The 19,558-nt window shown below is 35.9% G+C and overlaps 1 protein-coding gene across 1 annotated transcript in view; it reads left to right on the plus strand.

The window, feature by feature from the left end:
• The window catches only part of DZIP3 (DAZ interacting zinc finger protein 3), a 100,951-nt gene that overhangs the window by 67,765 nt on the left and 13,628 nt on the right, over positions 1-19,558 (plus strand). Inside the window, 7 exon segments of the mRNA XM_017870873.1 lie at positions 577-672; positions 834-961; positions 8,361-8,429; positions 11,236-11,332; positions 12,793-12,896; positions 14,494-14,581; positions 16,571-16,672. Coding sequence (XP_017726362.1) covers positions 577-672; positions 834-961; positions 8,361-8,429; positions 11,236-11,332; positions 12,793-12,896; positions 14,494-14,581; positions 16,571-16,672 — 684 coding nt within the window.

Raw genomic sequence — 19,558 nt, forward strand, 5'->3', positions numbered from 1 at the left:
GATAGAATTAAAATGTCACATATCTTCAAAAAAGTTTATTCATTTATTCAAAACCTGTTCATCACCTACGTATTGTGTCAAGAGCTATGCTAAGACAGAGTCTCTACAATCTGTGGATAATATTTACAATCTAGTAGATAAATTGAACATTAAACTCAAATGATACGGTGTAATAATTAAGTGTGTGGGCAATTAAGACTGCCTTAGAATGCAGGCTCCTCCACTTTCTGTGTGATTTGGGGCAAGTTACTCACTATTTTATCATCTCTAAAATGAAAATAATGACTGCCTACGTCATTTTGTTCTTAGAACATAAAAGCATTACAAAGAAAATGCTAAAGAAATGGTAAGCATGCAGGTAGTGGTATCCAGCAGTAGCAGCAACAGACAAGTAATTGGTACTGTTTATTAAATGCTGTAATTGAGGGGAGGTGGGTTTATCTAAATTGGGTGTTTGGCTTGAGACAAAAAACGTGAAAGGAGTTAGATGGCAACTTGAAATCCCTTTCGGATATCTAAAATATTAGTGATTTTTTTAGAGGAAAATAATACATGCATATTTCCTTTGCTCAATAGGGCTCAGCTGGCAAAGGCACTACAGACTATGGAGAAACTGAAAAGGAAAGGCTTGCTCGTCAAAGGCAGCTTTGTAAATTGCACTATCAGTGTGAAGTAAGTATTTTTGCCATTAGATCTGAGGGAATTGAGAAGTATTTCAAATATTAAACTTACGGGTGCTTTCTGTTTGAAAAGAACTTAGTTTGTTTGCTTTTATCTTTCAATTTCTGTTGACTTGAATGTAATTATCTGAAATAATATTTTTTATTGATCAGGATTTCAAAAGACAGTTGAGAACAGTGACTTTTCGGTGGCAAGAAAACCAAATGCAGATGAAAAAGAAAGACAAAATTATCGCGTCTCTTAATCAACAAGTGGCTTTTGGAATCAATAAGGTTTCCAAGTAAGTATAAATCTTTTGATAAAGGGAAATTCTGGGTTTGTTCCATATCTTTAATAGTTAATCCCTGCGTAAGCTAGATGGCACTGTGACTACACATTAGGAACTCTAACCACAAGACTGCACTTGTTTAAAAACCAACCGTATTTTGTCTTGCCAACTGGATTGAGAAATAAGCAGCTGCTCACACTATATATCAAACTTTTCATGTATTGGCTGAACAAGTGTGAAGATAATGGAATTACATGAGAAAAATAATTAACTTTCAGGTCATGACTCTAATTTGTAAAAATGTGACCAATGATTGGCTGTTTCTTTATAGTATGTGAGTACATTCCTTAAAGACACCAAGGAATCAGTTGAGTGTGTTTTTATGTTGGTCTCTCATTTCTATTCTAAGCCTGCGAGATTGAAAACAAATCTTTATGTTTGTTTGATTGATTGGGGGAGACTCTTTCCCCCCTTACCCCAATCTCTTTTCTCCTAAACCTAAAGTATTAAATGCCTTCAGATCAAAATTCTGACTGACTTAGGGAAAATTAGTAACCCGCTTTGTTCTTTTTGTACTAATCACTGCTTCCAACCTGTATTTGTTTAAATAGTAGCATAGTTTGTAGCACATTATTTTAATAAACAGTAATACCATAAGACACCAGCCATCCAAAAAGTCTAGTTTAAAATCCATTGCAGTTTCTAGAAAGCTGATAGGGAGAATAGACAAGTGCTTTGAATGTCTCTGAGTGGGGAGTCCAAGATATTTCTTACAAAATTGAGGAAATATTTGCCAGAGATTTAGGTCTTAATTTTTCTTTCATATATTGTATCTACCACATGAAGGGGTTATCAGGAAGAACTAGATGCCGTAGTTCTGACAACATAATTTCACTCACAAACATTGTCAGACTTCTCCTGACTAAAGTTAGAGAGATCCTTCAAGTTCAGAAGGCTGTGAGGACTTAAGAAAACTTAGACAAATGAAGCTGGCTGCGATGACTTAAGAAACTGTACTTTATGTTGGACGCGGTGGCTCACGCCTGTAATCCCAGCGCTTTGGGAGGCTGAGGTGGGTGGATCACTTGAGGTTAGGAGTTTAAGACCAGCCTGACCAACGTGGAGAAACCCCATCTCTACTAAAAATACAAAATTAGCCAGGTGTGGTGCATGCCTGTAATCCCAGCTACTTGGGAGGCTGAGGCAGGAGAATTGCTTGAACCCAGAAGGCAGGGGTTGTGGTGAGCCGAGATCATGCCATTGCACTCCAGTCTGGGGAACAAGAGTAAAACTCTGTTTCAAAAACCAAATAAAAAAGAAAGAAACTATACTTCAGCATTCAGAGCTTCATCTGGATGACCAATCCAGAAATATGTCATATAATATCAGAGATTAGAAAAGCAATGCCATCAATGCAGATGAGCTGCCTCTCTTCCATCTGAAGATATCCCTCCGCAACTCTTGACCACGGATCTATGCACTCACTCTATATGCTTGAGGCTATAAGCAGTCCACTTTAGGTGATGCACATGTCTTCACAAAAATGAACATTTCGTGTTGGGCATTCACCAAACATTTATCAAGGGCCTACTATATTAGAAAACTTATGGAAGCCACATGTAGAAGATACCAAGATGTGTGAGACATTCATTATGATCTAGTGAAGAGTGTAGATTAACATGTAAGGATAAAATTACATAAAACAGAGACTTCCAGGTCCACCAAGATGTATAGTCCCATTCCTTACAGCTGTTTCTTGTTGAAACTTTAACACCCTGGATGTAACGAAACAGACAAGCATAGGGACGCTCTAGAAGATGGAATAAGAAAGCATGCTGTCTAAAGACATTGAGACTTGAGGAATGAGCTGGCAGTAAATTTTCTCTCTGCCTTCCGTATATCTCGGGACACTTTGGAAGCCTTCAACCTGGAATTGCTAATAAGCACAGGGGGAGAAAAACTCTAGAAAAGCCTGTCCCTTCTAGCCAAAGGATCAGTAAAACGAAATTATAACAATAGAAAGGCTTTTTGACAATACCCACCGTACTGCAGCCACACACCAGTGGCCCCACACCACCCCTTGGAAGTAGGCAGTACACGCTGATTCTCCCACCTAAGTAAGTAGCAGCAATCGTATTTTCCTGTTGGGGTAGTGTTGGCAGTACCAAGCAAGCAGCTGACTTCCAAGTTCCACTGGGGAAAAGGAGACAGTGCTTTAATTCCTCTGCCAGGATGTGTCAGTGTGGTCCAACTGAAAGCTGAACCTCTACTGCTACCCAGCACCAAGGTTACTTAAGCCAGTCTGAGACAAAGCTAGTCAATACTAGCTTCATCCCTACTCCCTCTCACTAGGAATTAAGACTTCACCTGTGGGGCTAGTTGGCATTCCCTTTTACCCCCTTCCCTCAGCTGGTGCCAGAAGGGCACAACAGGGAGCTGAACTTCTGCCTCCACCCTGCAGCAACAAAGTACTGCAAGTCAGTCCTTTGCTTACTCCTTTCCTAATGTCAGCAGGGCCCAGCAAGGAGCTGATCTTATTTTCCACTTGGAGGCAAAAAGGCAGTGTGAGCTGGTGCTCCACTTTCATGGGAAGGTGTCAGTTGGGCTGGGAGGGGAGCCGAACTTGTACACTCTCATCTGCATTGAGGCAGCGTGAGTCAGTGCCCACTTTTCCTGGGGTGCATTTGGTAGACCTCAGTGCAAAGCCATGCATACACACCTCCTTGGCTTTTACATTATATCTCAACAGGAGACTGCCTGCTAAAAATAGGAAGATTAAATAGAACCCAGAGTCTCATAATATTCAAAATATCTAGGCTACATTAGAAAACATAGATCATACCAAGAACCAGGAAATTAAGACAAGAAAGACAAAAGACCAACAAATGACAATATTAATATTCAGATATTTGAATTATCTGACAAAGATTTTAAAGCGACTATCATAAAAATGCTTCAACAAAATTGAATAATCTTGAAACAAATGAAAACCTAGACTATCTCAGGAAGGAAATAAGTTATAATAAAGAATGGAAATTATATACTAGAAAATACAGTGATTGAAATTAGAACTTGCTGCATATAATCACTAGTAAAGTGGAGATGACAGAGGATTGAATCAGTGAACTTGGGGACAGATGAATAGAATGAACTCAATCTAAAGAAAAAAGAGAAAATAGACTGGGGAAAAAAAAAGAGTCTAAAGGACCTTTGAGCCAATAACAAAAGAGCTAAAATACTTGTCACTGGAATTTCAAAAAGAGAGCAGAATGAGAGAGAGACTGAAAAAGTATTCAAAGAAATACTGAAAATTTCCTAAATTTGATGAAATTTATAAATTTACAAATTCAAAAACTAAGTGAACCCCAAATAGCAAAAACTCAAATCCATGCTAAGACACATCATAACTTAACTTCTGAAAACAAAAGACAAAGAAAAGACTTGAAAACAGGCAGAGAAAAACATTACTTATGAGAACAGTAATTTGAATGACAACAGATTTTTCATTTGAAACCATGAAGGCCAGAAAGAAGTGGCAGTTTATTCAATTACCGAAAGAAAAGAGCAGAAGCATGAATCCTGTATTTAGCAAAAATATTGTGTAGGAATAGAAGGAAATAAAAACAGTCTCAGACGATGGAAAATTATAAGAATTTATTGCTAGCAAATTCACATAGCCTACCATTAAAGAATGGCTATAGGAAGGTCTCTAAACTTTAAAAATATATATATAGTAGAAGCTTGAAACTTCAGAAAGGAAAGAAGACCATCAGAATGAGTAAAGAGTAAGATAAATAATAAGTTTCCTACTGTTTATTAATTTCTTAAACCATATTTGATGGTTGAAGCAAAAATTGTAACACTATCTCATGGAATTCTATGTAGAAGACACACAACAATATATTCAAAAAGTGAGGAGGGTAAAGGGACCTAAATGAGAATAAAGCTAAGGATATATCATGCAGACATTTATGAAAAAAAGTAATAGTGGCTATATTAAAATCAGATTAAATGGATTTCAGAAGAAAGAAGAGTGTTGGACACAAAGAGGGACATTACCTAATGATAAAAGGATCAGTCCACAAGAACCTCAAGGTATATGTGCAAAAAACAGCCTCAAAACACATGAAGTAAAACCTGATAGAACTGAAAGAAGAAATGGAAAAGCTTACCATTATAATTGAACACTTCAAACTCCACTCTCAATTTATAGTACTACTAAACAGAAAATCAGCAAGGATATAGAAGACCTTAATAACCACCATCAACCAGCAGGACCTAATTGATATTTATAGAACACCCCAAATAACAGTAGAATACACATACTTTCAAGTGACCACAGGATGTATCTACCAAGATAGACAATATTCTGGGCCATAAAACAAACCTCAACAACAAATTTAAGAGTTGAAATCATACAAAGCATGTTCTCAGGTCACAGTGGAGTCAAATTAGACATCAACAGGGAGATACCAAGAAACCTCCAAAGGCCTGGAAACTACTCAACCCATGTCTAAATAATCCATGGGTCAAAGAAGAGATCTCAAGAGAAACAAAATACATTGAATTTATATGAAAATACAGTATGTCAAAATTTGTGCCACACAGCTGAGGCAGTACTGAGAAGGTTATAACACTAAATATACACATTAGAAAGAGAAAAGTCTTTAGTGGATAATCCAAGCTCTCACTTCAAGATCCCGGAAAAAGAAAACCAAAATAGACTCAAAGCTTGCAGGAGGAAATAAATTACAAAGATTAGAAATAACGGAAGCAGGATGCAGTGGTACACACCTGTAGTCCCAGCTACTTGAGAGGCTGAGATGGGAGGATTGCTTGAACCCAGGAGTTACAGTTCAGCATGGGCAACATAGCAAGGCCCCATTTCAAAAAAAAAAAAAGAAAGAAACTAAGAAAGACTGAGTTGGAAAAAGAAAAATAGTAGAGAAAATCCATGAAACAAAAAGCTGTATCTTTGAAAAGGTCAATAAAATTGACAAACCTCTAGCAAGACTGACAACATAAGAGAAAAGACATAAATTACTACCATCCAGAATGAAACAGTGATATCACTGCAAATACTACAAACACTGCAGACATCAGAGAATTATACTGAATGAAAAAAGCCAGTTCCAAAAGCTTATATACGTTTCTATTTGCTGAAACGACAAAATTATAAAAATGGAAAACAGATTCGTGGTTCCAAGGTTATAAGAAGGGGATGAGAGTGGAAGGGAGGTGGTTGTGGCTTTAAAAGGGCAAAATGAAAGATCCCTGTGGTGATAGAATGGTTCAGTATCTCGACTGTATCACCATCAATATTCTGGTTAGGGTATTATACAGTAGTTTTGCAAGATTTTACCATTGGGAGAAATCGGAGAAAGGATTCATGGGTTCTTTGTGTATTATTTCTTGTACCTGCATGTGAACTTACAATTATCTCAAAATAAAAAGTTTAACTGTTTTAAAAAATAATGAATAACTGTCAAACAAGAGTATACTTAGTGGAAGTTTTGTAGGGTAGAGAGAATACTTTTGATTGTTGTGATCAGGAACTTCTTTCCGTGAAGAACTCTATTAAAGACACAGTGCTGAACCTAGGCATTGAGGGTTAGGTGGGATGAGATGGAAGAAAAGACAGGGCATCAAGGCAGAATGGACATAATGACTACTCTGTGTTCTCAGATAAGCTTTTGAACATTTTCTTCGTTTAATTCATCTGAACATTGCCCAAGAGTATGTGATAAAATATAAATATTCTTTAATTGTAAATGTTGACTTTTTTCATCTTAGAATATGGAGATTAAAAAGCAAAAATAGTGTGGTTTTTTTTGGCCTAATTCAATTTAATGTGTGCAGTAAACGTTTGGCAAATATTTGTTGATGATAGTTGAAGTGTTAAAGAAAATTTTATAGAAGTGACTTTGGATAAACTGCAATAAGCAGTTAATCATGTCAAGAAACTGCTGTCAACAGTCTGTAATAAAACTTGATAATCAGCTAGAGTTAACTTGAGAACTTTAGATTTTTTAGAAAGAAAATCTAGTAATTTTATCCTGTTATATTAAACATGAGAAAAAGACTGAGAAGTTAAGACTGCCTGAACATATGTAGCTGGCTCTTATCTGAGCTGGATAGTAAGAACTATGCCTACCTTATCCTCTATTATTTAAGAGTCTAGGTGTTCTGAATTCCCCACTCGTTATGTCAACTATTATTGCCAACTCTAAACTAGAGTTGGGTAGAATATTGAAGTAATGGAAGTATACAAAGGCAAACGAGATGTCAGTCTTACAAATTTTAACTGCTTTTCAACTCTGTTAACATATTCCTATATATTACACTAACAAAGCTTGTATTTCTTAATATTTCGCTTGAGAACATGACCTCTTTTGTACAGAAAGAGACCTGGTTTCTTTTCACTGCATTCTCAGACTAACAGAGCATTAACTATAAGTCTCTAAGTCTTCTAAGAAGCTTAGAGTAAAGGTGAATGGGTAGTCTCTGAAATCTAGTAGTGAGCAGTCCATCCAACATTAAAGTCGTCATTTCAAAGACTTATTATTCCAATAATTTATATTAACCAAAATTCTTCTATTTATCCTGAGTTTAAATATATTAGAGACTTAAAGAGAAATGTGCTTTTATTAAAAATCTTTTCATATTGAAGTTAATTACTAGGTTTATGTAAAAGCTTGGTTGTGAAAAGAAATACAGCAGCATAAGGGAGGAACATCAGAAACGGTATGTGAATATATGTCAACCAAAAAGTATTTGCGTTTCTCTTAGTTTCTTACATATTAATTTTGAAGCTGATCACAGGCTATAGATTCTGATTTATACAAAATTTTTACCCATTCTTTCCATGATAAGATCATGTGAGTGACCCCCAGGTGATAATTCATAGTTTTAATTAAAATTTGCATTTATACATAGCCTCATCACTTCAATACTTAAGGTTTGATTTCCTTTAGACCTTAAATCTTTCATAATTTGCATGACTTGATATAATACCACTTTAAGGAACTTAAAGTTCTCAATCTCACAACAAGCTTAGAAAATTAGAAGATACCATCTCTTGTTTTCTAGTAGGTAAGCTGAAGCATGAAGAGCTAAAGACATTTTGCCAAGTCACTGTGTTTGGGATGCAAGATAACACTTCTCTTTTGCTTTCTAATTTACTGAATTAGAACTTAGTTCCCCTCTCTTTGGGAAGTCAGCAAATCAGACATCAGAAACAAGATACATTTTAAAAGGACCAGTTCTAGGAGTTCAGTTGTATTCAGGCTCAAGATTTGTGGCACCAAATGGACATACTTTGTCTCCTCCACAGCTGTAGTTAGAGCTGTTCTGACTGTGTTAACGACAAATAATTTCTAACATCTTTTGACTTTCTTGCTTGTTTGCATAGATTACAGCGTCAAATCCATGCTAAAGATAATGAAATCAAGAACCTTAAAGAGCAACTTTCTATGAAAAGGTACAAATTTAGCTTTTTCTTTGGGTGCACTCTCTCTGAAACTGTATTTCACTCAACACTTTCTGACTGGCATATCGATGTTACTTATCTTTCAAACTGGCATACTTTTGAGACTGATATTGAACAGTATTAATAATACACTGGGACAAAAGGTGTAAACTGGGAGTATCTTAGGCAAGTAGGGAGGTATGGTCACTTTAGCTTTGACTCTAGAAAACTGCTAGAAGAATCTGTATCAGCAGCGGTACAGTCCCAGAACAAACTACTGCCAGAGACTAGACCTTAAGAGTTACCCCAATCAATACTATTAGATGTGGCTGCTTTATGAAACTGGCCAAGTTTTATTCTTATTCATCTGTTTTGCCTGTGGGTAATTTTTTTAATAACACCTTTTTGAAATCCATTTCATATAGCATAAAATTATCTCTGTTAAAATACACAATTTGTTGATTTAGAATATTCACAGAGGTTTACAGTCATCACCACTATCTATTTCCAGAACATTTTTGTCACCCCAAAAAAGAAGCCCATTAGATGTCATTCCCTGTTCTCCCCTCCTCCAGCTTCTGGCAACCACTAATTTATTTTCTGTCTGTGTGGATTTGCCTCTTCTGAGCATTTCATATAAATTGGATCACATAATATGTAGCCTCTTGTGAGTAACATTTTTCACTTACCATATTTTCAAAATTCATCCATGTTGTAGCATGTATCATTACTCATACCTTTTTATGGATACATAATATTCCATTCCTTGGCTATATCTTATTTTTCATCAGTTGATGGACATTTGGCTTGTTTCCATTGTTTGGCTATTATGAATACTGTTATCAATATGTACATACAGATTTATGAACATGGTTTTGTATTTCTTGGGTATGTACCAAGGAGTAGAATTGCTTGGTGATCAGTAAACTTTATGTTTAACTTTTTGAGGAATTGCCAAACTGTTTTCCAAGTAGCTGCACCATTTTATAATCCTATAAACAGTGTATGAGGGTTTCAATTTCTCCACATTCTGATCAACATTTCTTACACATGTTAGATTACATCTTTATTTTACCATTGTATTATGTGTGAAGTAGTATATAAATGTGGTTTTGATTTGCATTTTCCCACTGATTAATTATGTTGAGCATCTTTTCATGTGCTTATTGACCAGTTATGTATCTTCTTGGAGAAATGTCTATTCAAATCCTTTGCCCATTTAAAAAATTAGATTGTCTTTTTATTGTTGAGTTGTAAGAGTTCTTGTCCCTTATCAGATAGAAGTCCCTTATCAGATACATGATTTTCAAATACTCTTATTCTGTGTGTTACCTTTTCATTTTCTTGATGTCATTTAAAGCACAAAACTTAATTTGATGAAGTCCAATTTGTAATTTTTTTCTTTTAGGCAAATTTCACATGATATTTAATGGTATAATAATTAATTCCTTTTGTGTTAATATATCTGCTTGAATATTTTATTTTTTTCTCCTCAAAAAAGTCTAACCTTAGTGATATTTATAATATACTGTTACCAAGTTTCTCATCAATGTTTGTTAGGTCCTCAAGTATCCAAGTGTTTCTAATAATAAAACCTCAAGGACAGCCTTTGTGACAGTCTCTATTATAATGCTGTATTTTCAATTAATTGTTTTCTTTAAATTTAGAATTTGGTTTGTATGTTTATAGAATTCTGGGACTCAAGTGTAAGAAACTGAGATGGGATAGAAAAAAAAGGAACCTCATAGGTAACCATTTCCCTAACGTCCTTCATAAACAATGTCTTTACCATCATCTCCCTCCTTCCCTCTCAAACTATAGGGTTTGCTTTCATTCAAAAATGTTGAATGTGAGCACTGAAATAACCAGTCAAATATTTTAATGCAGTGACTTCACTTAATGATAGGTATAATAAAAACCTGTGTGTTTACTATCGTTGAGATACAAAAAAGCTTATAGAAATTTTATGTAGAACTTATTAATCAAGATAATAGCTAACATTTATTTGGTGCTTATTATATGCCAAACACAAAGTGCTTTATATTATCTGAATTAGTTTTCACAACAGCTCTTTAAGGTAAGTAGTACCATTTTTTCCATTTTCCTGATTTTTACATGTGAGGAAACTGAGGTATAGAGAAATTAAATAGCTTGCTGTCTTAGGTTGAACTGTTCTATCAAAGTACCATTGATTGGGTGGCTTATAAAAATAGAATTGTATCTCTCACAGTTCTGGAAGCTGGGAAGTCCAAGATCAAGGTAGCAGCCTATTTGGTATCTGGTGAGGATCCACTTCCTCACAGACAGCCGTCTTCCCACTGTAACTTCACATAGCAGAAGGCAGGCAAGGGAGCTCTCTCAAGCCTTTTTTAAAAGGGCATTAATTCCATTCGTTAGAGTTCCGCCCTCATGACTGATCATCTCCCAAAGACACCACCTCCTAATACCATCACTTTGGGGGTTAAGATTCTACATATGAGTTTTGGGGGTACACAAACATTCAGTTCATTGCACTTGCCCAGGGGTTTTACATTTAATAAGTTGTGGAGCTAAGATTCATCCTCAGACAACTTGATTTCAGAGCCAAGTTTTGAATCATAACCTCTACCCTGATAGCTTTAAAACTTCTATACTCTTGATAGTAAAGAATAACAGTAGGGATTGAACAATATCCTCTCTTGTTTCTATGTGCTACATATACTTCTCCAAGAAATAAGTTCCTACTGATTGTATAACTTATCTTTTTTCCTCCTGAATTAGATGAAGAAGGCTGTGCTTGATGTAATATTGCAGAGTCTTTAATGATCATGTATTTCAGATCTCAGTGGGAAGTGGAAAAACATAATCTGGAAAGCACAATGAAAACATACATAAGCAAACTGAATGCAGAAACTAGCAGAGCTTTAACAGCGGAGGTAAAAACAAAACAAAACGGGGACAGGGGTTTGGGGTGAGGGGAAAAGTTTTACCTGAATACCATCATACTAAAGAATTTTTAAAAGATTGTTTTTTGTATAAACAGAAATAAGACATCTTAGTATCAGCCAGGAAAATACAGCTCAAAGTCTTGTGCTTTTTTGACTCATTGGCATATCATGTGTGAATACTACAGTTTTGATGATCTTATGTTGTTTTCCCCCAATGACTTGAAGAAATTGGTCTATTACAGTATGTATAGCAAATACAGACATCTTGGGGAAATTCTCATGAAGCCAAGTCACTAAGCCAAACTTCTAATAATAACATTTTATTGCTGCCACAATATCTTCTTTGTTTGCTACTTCCGATATAGATCTTACAAAAATACATACAAAAATAAATACACATCATACACCTGGATATGAAAACCCAACTTTTCAGACTGCGGTAAAGTTACCCAAATTTTCTAAGTTAGAACACCACACAACTAGGGTCTCTCAAAAGAAATATGATTGTATATGTGTATGTAATTTTTATATATACATAACAAAACTTGATACACAATAAGATTCACATTTTTGGAGAGCTCACTGACATTAAAAGCACTACAAACTTTCCACCTCTGTCATGGGTAAGCTCTATTCTCTAGCAGAGTACTTGGGATCCTGGAAGTCAGCAACCAAGAAGTAGTATCTGAACCAAAATCCATGAAGAATACTGTTGGGATATTAGCTTTAACAAAAGAAAAGTTCAGATTACTTTAAAAGCTCAAGTTTGTATACAGTGTTTTTTATTGTTTTAATCAGTAAGTTTCTTTGTGCTTCTATTATTAATTTTAGAAAGAAAGAACTTTCTAATACTTAGTATATACTGTCCAACAGTGTATTTTAGTGAATACTGAGTGTTTAGTAGTAAAAAACAGAAGCTAAATGAATACAAGTAGTGATATGGAAAGGATTCCTGCTGCGGGAGAGACACTGAACTACGTAATCTCCCAAGCCCATTTGTATCTTTCTGTATGATCTTATTATTACCTCTTCATCAATGACCAAAAAAATAGATAGCAGGAGTGTTCTCAAACTGCTGCATGTTAGAATTACCAGACAGCTTTTAAAAATGCCAATGCCCAAGCTATACTCAGTATCAATCAGATTAGAATATCTGGGACAAAGGCATCATTTTTGAAAGTTTCTGAGATGATTCCAGTATGAGTGCACATTTGAAAAGCCGTGCTCTAGAATGTTTACCACCTAGTAACCATTAAATAAGGAAATTAGAATTGCATAGGTGGCATTGATTTAAAAGCTTTTGTGATGTATCTTGAATGGTCAAGGAACCTAGATGCTATTGGAAGAAATTGAGAAATAGCTTTAAATTTACTTGAGATGATTGAGAAGAGAATGCTCCTTTACAAGCACACCTTCAACTTCTTTCTCTTTCTCTCAAAAACCTGTAGGTGTATTTCTTACAGTGTCGTAGGGATTTTGGTTTGCTTCATCTAGAGCAGACTGAAAAGGAATGTCTCAATCAGCTTGCCAGGGTGACTCACATGGCAGCAAGGTAATCTTTCCCTCTTCCTTAATGCATATTAATTTTAGAGATGTTAGTAAGTGTCTCCATGGTTGAATGTAATCTGTGATATGTTTTACATATGTGACATCGGAGTTCTTAAAGAAGCTCTTGTGGGTTTTTTTGTTTTGTTTTGTTTTGTTTCGTTTTTCCCCCCTGAAATTCCTTTTACCAGAAGCTGTTGTTGTTGTTGTTGTTAAACCTCAAAAGTCGTTTAGTTACTTTGATGCTTGTACTTGGCTGCTTCTGCTGAAGCACTGAAAAGTCTACTGAGTACTATGTACAATAGTAGCTGCTGAAAGATTTTTTCCCTTTCTCTGTAGTGAAGTAGATCGAAAGTCTCAGAGACATACAAGAACACCAGATACTTATGAAACAAGGTAGATTCTAATTGGAAGACTTTTTTTCTAATTGTTTTCCTTTATAATACCTGATTTTAAACACCTAGGGAATATGTTGAGGGAAACATCAGTATTAACACCTAAATCGTATGTTAAGGGTACTCTTCTGCTATGCTTTTATAGTAATTATAGAGTAATTTTCAAATATTGAACAGGTTGCATGAAACTCTCCTTGAATGTATAATTTCATGGGGTACACCAAACTTAAAGAATTAATTAAATTAGAATCTCTGGGACCCAGGCATCATTATTTTTAAATGATTATTATTTTAATAATCAGCATTGTTCTTTCATTCTAAAGAATCAGAGTCTTTGATGTTTCACAAGATTATCAGGATATACTGATGTGCACTCAGGGAAGTACTGTTGTAAATGATCTATTTTTGCTTGCTAGAAGCAGAAAGAGTGCTCTATACATTAGGATATTATGGAACTTCTTTGTATGAGATTATCCTAGTGATAACTTGTTCAGCTCTTATAAAATTGTTGGGCTGGGTGATACTGGCGTGGGATGTTATAATGGATAAAACCTTTTAAAAGGCCATATGAAATATTTTTTCTAGAGATAATAGACCCTAACGACTTCAAAGTTGTTCCTACCTTTGTTAAGTCATTTGGTAGGCATGAGTTGATAAAACTATTGTTTGTGCAATTTATGTACTGTATAAAGGCAGCAACCTCATTTATCCTCATAGAGAGGGTATTTCTAATTTATCCTCCCAGAGACAGTATCTTTTTCTAATTTGCAAAGGAGCCATATAGGCCAACCATGGCTTTTTCATGTCAGAGTGAATGTGAAGATAGTCCAAAACTTGCTTCCAACGTGGGTCAACATTTTAGAGAACTCCACTGTATTAGATTACTAAGCCTTTCCTGCTTCATTGTAAAGATTCCTTACAAAGGTTTTATAATATGTACTAAAAATACATCATCAAGATAGAAAAAAAAAACTTGTTCTGGAAGCATCAATTATATTTGCTCTTGAAAATGAATTTTTTTATTACTGTTTTGTTATTTTAGTAACACACCTGTCCATACCTCTTTATGCCCATTTGAAGTAATTGTTGGTGATGGGGGTAGTTTTGTTTTTTGTTGACATATATGCTAGAAAGCATGATAGACATGTTTGGAAACCTCAGTGTTATAAAAAGAAAGAACTTTCTTTTGTGTCTCCTTTTCTACAACAGCAACCTAGAATCACTTCAATTAAAGGCTGCGGTAGACAGTTGGAATGCCATTGTGGCAGATGTTAGAAACAAGATTGCATTCCTCAGGGTAAGTCCTGAAGTATATTTAGAGAAAATTGGCTTAATGTTATAGATGATGTAAAGTTAGAAAACATATTAGTAGAAAAAATTAAAGAAGAACATATTTTCCATTTTAGTTATTAAAGTTTATGCCTTCACTTTGAGATTACTTCCTTGTGGTTGGTTGTAGATAACATCCTAGATTCACACATGTAGTCTTTCATATCCTTAGTCAAGAAAATAATAAACTCAAAAATTGTGCCCTCACACCTAGCTTTCCTAGAATTTCAAAGCTAACAGTGCCCCAATCAAAACTAAATGTTTTGGCCAGGCACAGTGGCTCATGCCTGTAATCCCAGCATTTTGGGAGCCAAGGCGAGAGGATCACTTGAGCCAGGTGCTCAAGGTTGTGGTGAACTATGATCATGCCACTGCACTACAGCCTGGACTACAGAGTGAGACTCTGTCTCTAAAAGAAAATTTGGAATAAAAGCTAAATGTTTTAATGCAGTCTGAGTAATAATGTGTTTACAGAATTAAAAGGAAAATCAAGTAGGCCTGTATTTGTTTTCAGTCTAACTTTTTATGTAATTATTCCATAATGCAAAATCGTAAATTCCTAAGTACTGGTGTAGGAGGACCATGCTACAGATAATCTAAAGAGATAATCCACTGACTATTTATTAATTGATTTTATTTTCGACTCTTTTTATATTTATATACTAAGGTCGATATATAATGTTGATTTTTTTGTGATTTCACAACACTGTCAGCAAAAAAAACAAAAAAACAAAAAATCCTTGCCATTCAATTGTGAAGTGCCAAAAGCAACTGCATATTTGTCCAGCTCCCTTGGGGGTTTTCACTGTTTCTCTCCAAACTCTTTCCTACTCAGTCTTTAGTGATGCTTAGGGTTTCTGTTGGGTTTATTCAAAATTTTGGCCTCAAAAGACCTGCCCCATGTTTTCTTCCAAGCACATGTCCTCCATGTAGAAGTTTCTAAATGTTTTGTTTTATAAGACTTTCTTTCCCAGTTCTTATGGGTTCTTTACAAAATAATGTGGTAAGCAAAAGTGGGGACAATGCCAAAAAATGTTGAAAACGTGTTGTTAAACTTCCAGGTGGGAGTTTTTGTCAGAATGCAAGAGAATAAAATGTACATGGAGCTAGAGCAAGCTAGAGTTACAGATTGTGAGATAAACACAATGTAGAATTTAGTAAGTAATCTCTGAAATTTTTCCTTCAGTTTTAAAATGAACATTCTGCAAGTAGTTTAACTGCTTGGCTTACAATACATTTTTTCTTCTATTTTTTTAGCAGTATTAATATTTATGCTTCTTGATCTTTATGTCTCTTTTTTGTCGATTTATGTCAGTGGTTCTATTTTAAAGCTGAAAATTTTTGGGAAACACTGAGGGAATTATCACAAGCGATCTGTGGAATTATCGTTGCTCTCTGTTTCTGTTTTTTTTTTTTTTTTTTTTTTTTGAAGACGCGAGTTTCAACTCTGGTGGCCCAGGCTGGGTTAGTGCCAGTGGCCGATCTCAGCTCACTGCAAGTCCGGGACCTCCCAGGGTTTACGCCATTCTCCCGCCTCAAGGCCTCCGAGATAGCTGGACTACAGGCCGTCCTGCCACCTCTGCCCGGCTAGTTTTTTTTGTATTTTTTTAGTAGTGACGGGGGTTTCACTGTTGTTAGCCAGGATGGTTCTCGATTCCTGACCTCCGTGATCCGCTGTCTCGGCTCCAAAGTGCTGGGATTACAGGCTTGAGGCCACCGCGCCCGGCCGTCTCTGTTTTCTTATTAACCAATAATGACTCTTAAAAATACAACTGTTTACATGTGGGGATGGTCTGTAGAATTTTTTTTTTTAGTCAGAACCTGTTTTTATATTATTTCTGACAGGTTGGGAACCACTCTTTTACGTTGTATTATTCAAAACTACATCAGATATTCCCATATGCTGTCTCTTTAAAGTTGGTTGTTGTCTAAAGTATTTTTAGTCTTCTTCTACCAGACACAGTACAATGAACAAATAAACAAAGTAAAGCAAGGATTTGCCTTGAGTACCTTGCCTCCAGTCCAGCTTCCTCCTCCACCACCCAGTCCTGAGATACTGGTAAGAAATACAACATTTTGAATAATTGCCCTTTTCATTTTGACAAATGGTAAGGGCTGTGAAACACTGAATATACAGTATGTTTAATGTGTGTTCAAAATGGAATAGGGGCATATTGTGAGTATCAGTTGTAATTAAGACCATACCTTCGAGTCACCAGATGAAATAATTAGATGGGTGAGGCCTGTACAATAGGTTATATCACTGGATTTTAGTGAAGCATTTGATATACATAGAGTAATATTTTCTCATTCATCCTATTTCACCTACCTTGTGGAAGCTAAATGATGAATACTCAGTCTTCCCAGTGTCCTCATGTTACCACTAGATCAGAGGTCCCCAACCTCTGGGCCATGGACCAGTGCACAGCAGGAGGTGAGCAGTGGATAAACAAGCAAAACTTTATGTACAGCTGCTCCCCATTGCTCACAATACCATCTGAGCTCCGCATCCTGTCAGATCAGCTGCAGCACTAGATTCTCACAGGAGTATGAACCATATTGTGAACTATGCATGTCAAGGATCTAGGTTGTATGCTCCTTGTGAGAATCTAATGCCTGATGATCTGTCACTGTCTCCCATCATCCCCAGATGGGACTATCTAGTTGCAGAAAAACAAGCTTGGGGCTCCCACTTATTCTACATTGTAGTGAATTATATAATTATTTTATTATATATTACAATGTAATGATACTGGAAATAAAGTGCACAATAAATGTAATGTGCTTGAATTCTCCCAAAACCATCTCTACTCCCTGGTTCATGAAAAAATTATCTTCCATGAAACCAGTCCCTGGTGCCAAAAAGATTGGGGACCACTGCACAAGATGACTGAAACATCTCAATGTAATACCCTGTACAGCTGGACCTCACCTCTGCATTTCTACTTCAGACTTTGTTTTTGTGAAGTCTTATATTCTATTCTACCTTCAACAGCAAGGACAGCTTTCACTTCTGCCCCTTCTCTGCTTGTTGTTAGGGACAAGTGGATCTTAATCAGATAAACTAATCCCCATACTGTATTTTTGGGAAACATAGTACCCTAACTCAGTAAATTCACACGACTGTCCAAAAGACCTTTTAAGAAGGTGTCATTAGATGATAATTTGTATTATTCTAAGAGATCTGGTGGTAGGAAGAGAGGAAAAATGTAAGATATTTGGGGACAGATGGCTTTGATATCACCACTCCTGCTTATAATAGAAATGTAAAAATGTTATTTCTCCTCATGGTTGAATATAACAAAGAATTTAAAAATTATATCATTTGTATGGATACTGTTTCAAAAGCAGGATCTATAACTAAAAGAATTATGGGATATATACCATGGGCTTTAGTTTAGAATGATAGTATTGCCTTTTATATTTTTGGTTAATTCAGTTTCTATAGGAACAGTGGATTATGAACATTATTATTCTAGGCTTGGATCATCATCATACCCAACTACTCTGATAAGGAATGTGTTCCAGAGAAATTCCAAAGATTTCCTATAGTAACACATATTTTTTTGTAGGATATCTAAAAACACTGTACCTTCTGCACATATTCAAAATACTGTCCTTAGATTGTAGTTAAACTCTTCCATGGCTCTTAACTATAAAATGGGTCCACAGACTGTGAAGCTACATACAGAGCTGTTGTTTGGAGTTTCCTGGAAGCAGACCAGTATAAGCCTTGGCTGTCTGATGCAAGTGATACTCTGTGTCTGACAAACATAGTCAAACCTTGACCTCCAGACCCTCCAGATCTTTTTATCCCTTTGGAGACTTTCTTATGTCTGACGTGTCTTACCCAGGTTTAGTTAAGTACAAAAACCCACTGGCAGTTAGGCTGTGTGGTAATTTATAAGCATCCTTTGCTAACATTCTGAGGGGTTCACCTGTATCTTTTGTGCTTCCGCATTAGGGTCATTGCTGTGCTTGATTAAGCTAACAGTTGTGTTAAAGTACAAGCATTGGTGACCACTGAACATTAAAGGAGAGAGTTTGGGAGAAGAGCAGCTAGAAACATTACAGCGCTATTTGCTGTAAACTGAGATGGTACATACAATGGAAGTACACTAATGAGGTCTGGGTTCAGATCCTAACTTTGTGAAGAGCTATGTTGATCTTGGGAAGATCAGCTCTTCTGGACTTTTGCTTTCCCATCAATAAATTAGGAAATTGTACTGGATGATCTGATCACTCAAGACCCATCTATTTCTGGGATACTAGTATTCTAAGGAGTGGTCATCAGACTTACATAGTAGAAAATTCTGTGAAAGTGGATTGTTCCCAGTTTAACTCAGTAATTCTATGTGTTTCATTGTATCTTGATTTTTGTAACTTGGCTGTTTAATCCTCAAAGAAGTGTTAGTACCATTAAAAAGATCATGCAACGGTTATTTAAAATACACAAATCAGTAAATATGATACATCATATCAACAGAAAGAAAGACAAAAACCATATGATCATTTCAATAGATGCAGAAAAAACATTTGACAAAATTCAACATCACTTTATGATTAAAACGCTCAAAAAATTAGGTAGAGGAGGTACATACCTCAACACAATAAAGGCTATATATGACACACCCACAGCTAACATTATACTAAATGGGAAGAGGTTAAAAGTGTTTCCTCTGAGATCTGAAACAAGACAAGGATGCCCACTTTATTTCTAATAAAAATAGTACTAGAAATCCTAGCCAGAGCAGTTAGGCAAGAGAAAGAAATAAAAGACATCCAAATTGGAAAGAAGGGAGTCAGATTGTCCCTTTTTTCAAACAAATGATCTTATATATAAAAAATCCCGGCCGGGCGCGGTGGCTCAAGCCTGTAATCCCAGCACTCTGGGAGGCCGAGACGGGCGGATCATGAGGTCAGGAGATCGAGACCATCCTGGCTA

The sequence above is a fragment of the Rhinopithecus bieti genome, unplaced genomic scaffold (genome assembly GCF_001698545.2).
Source record: "Rhinopithecus bieti isolate Rb0 unplaced genomic scaffold, ASM169854v2 scaffold_5478, whole genome shotgun sequence".
In the NCBI taxonomy this organism is placed as follows: domain Eukaryota; kingdom Metazoa; phylum Chordata; class Mammalia; order Primates; family Cercopithecidae; genus Rhinopithecus; species Rhinopithecus bieti.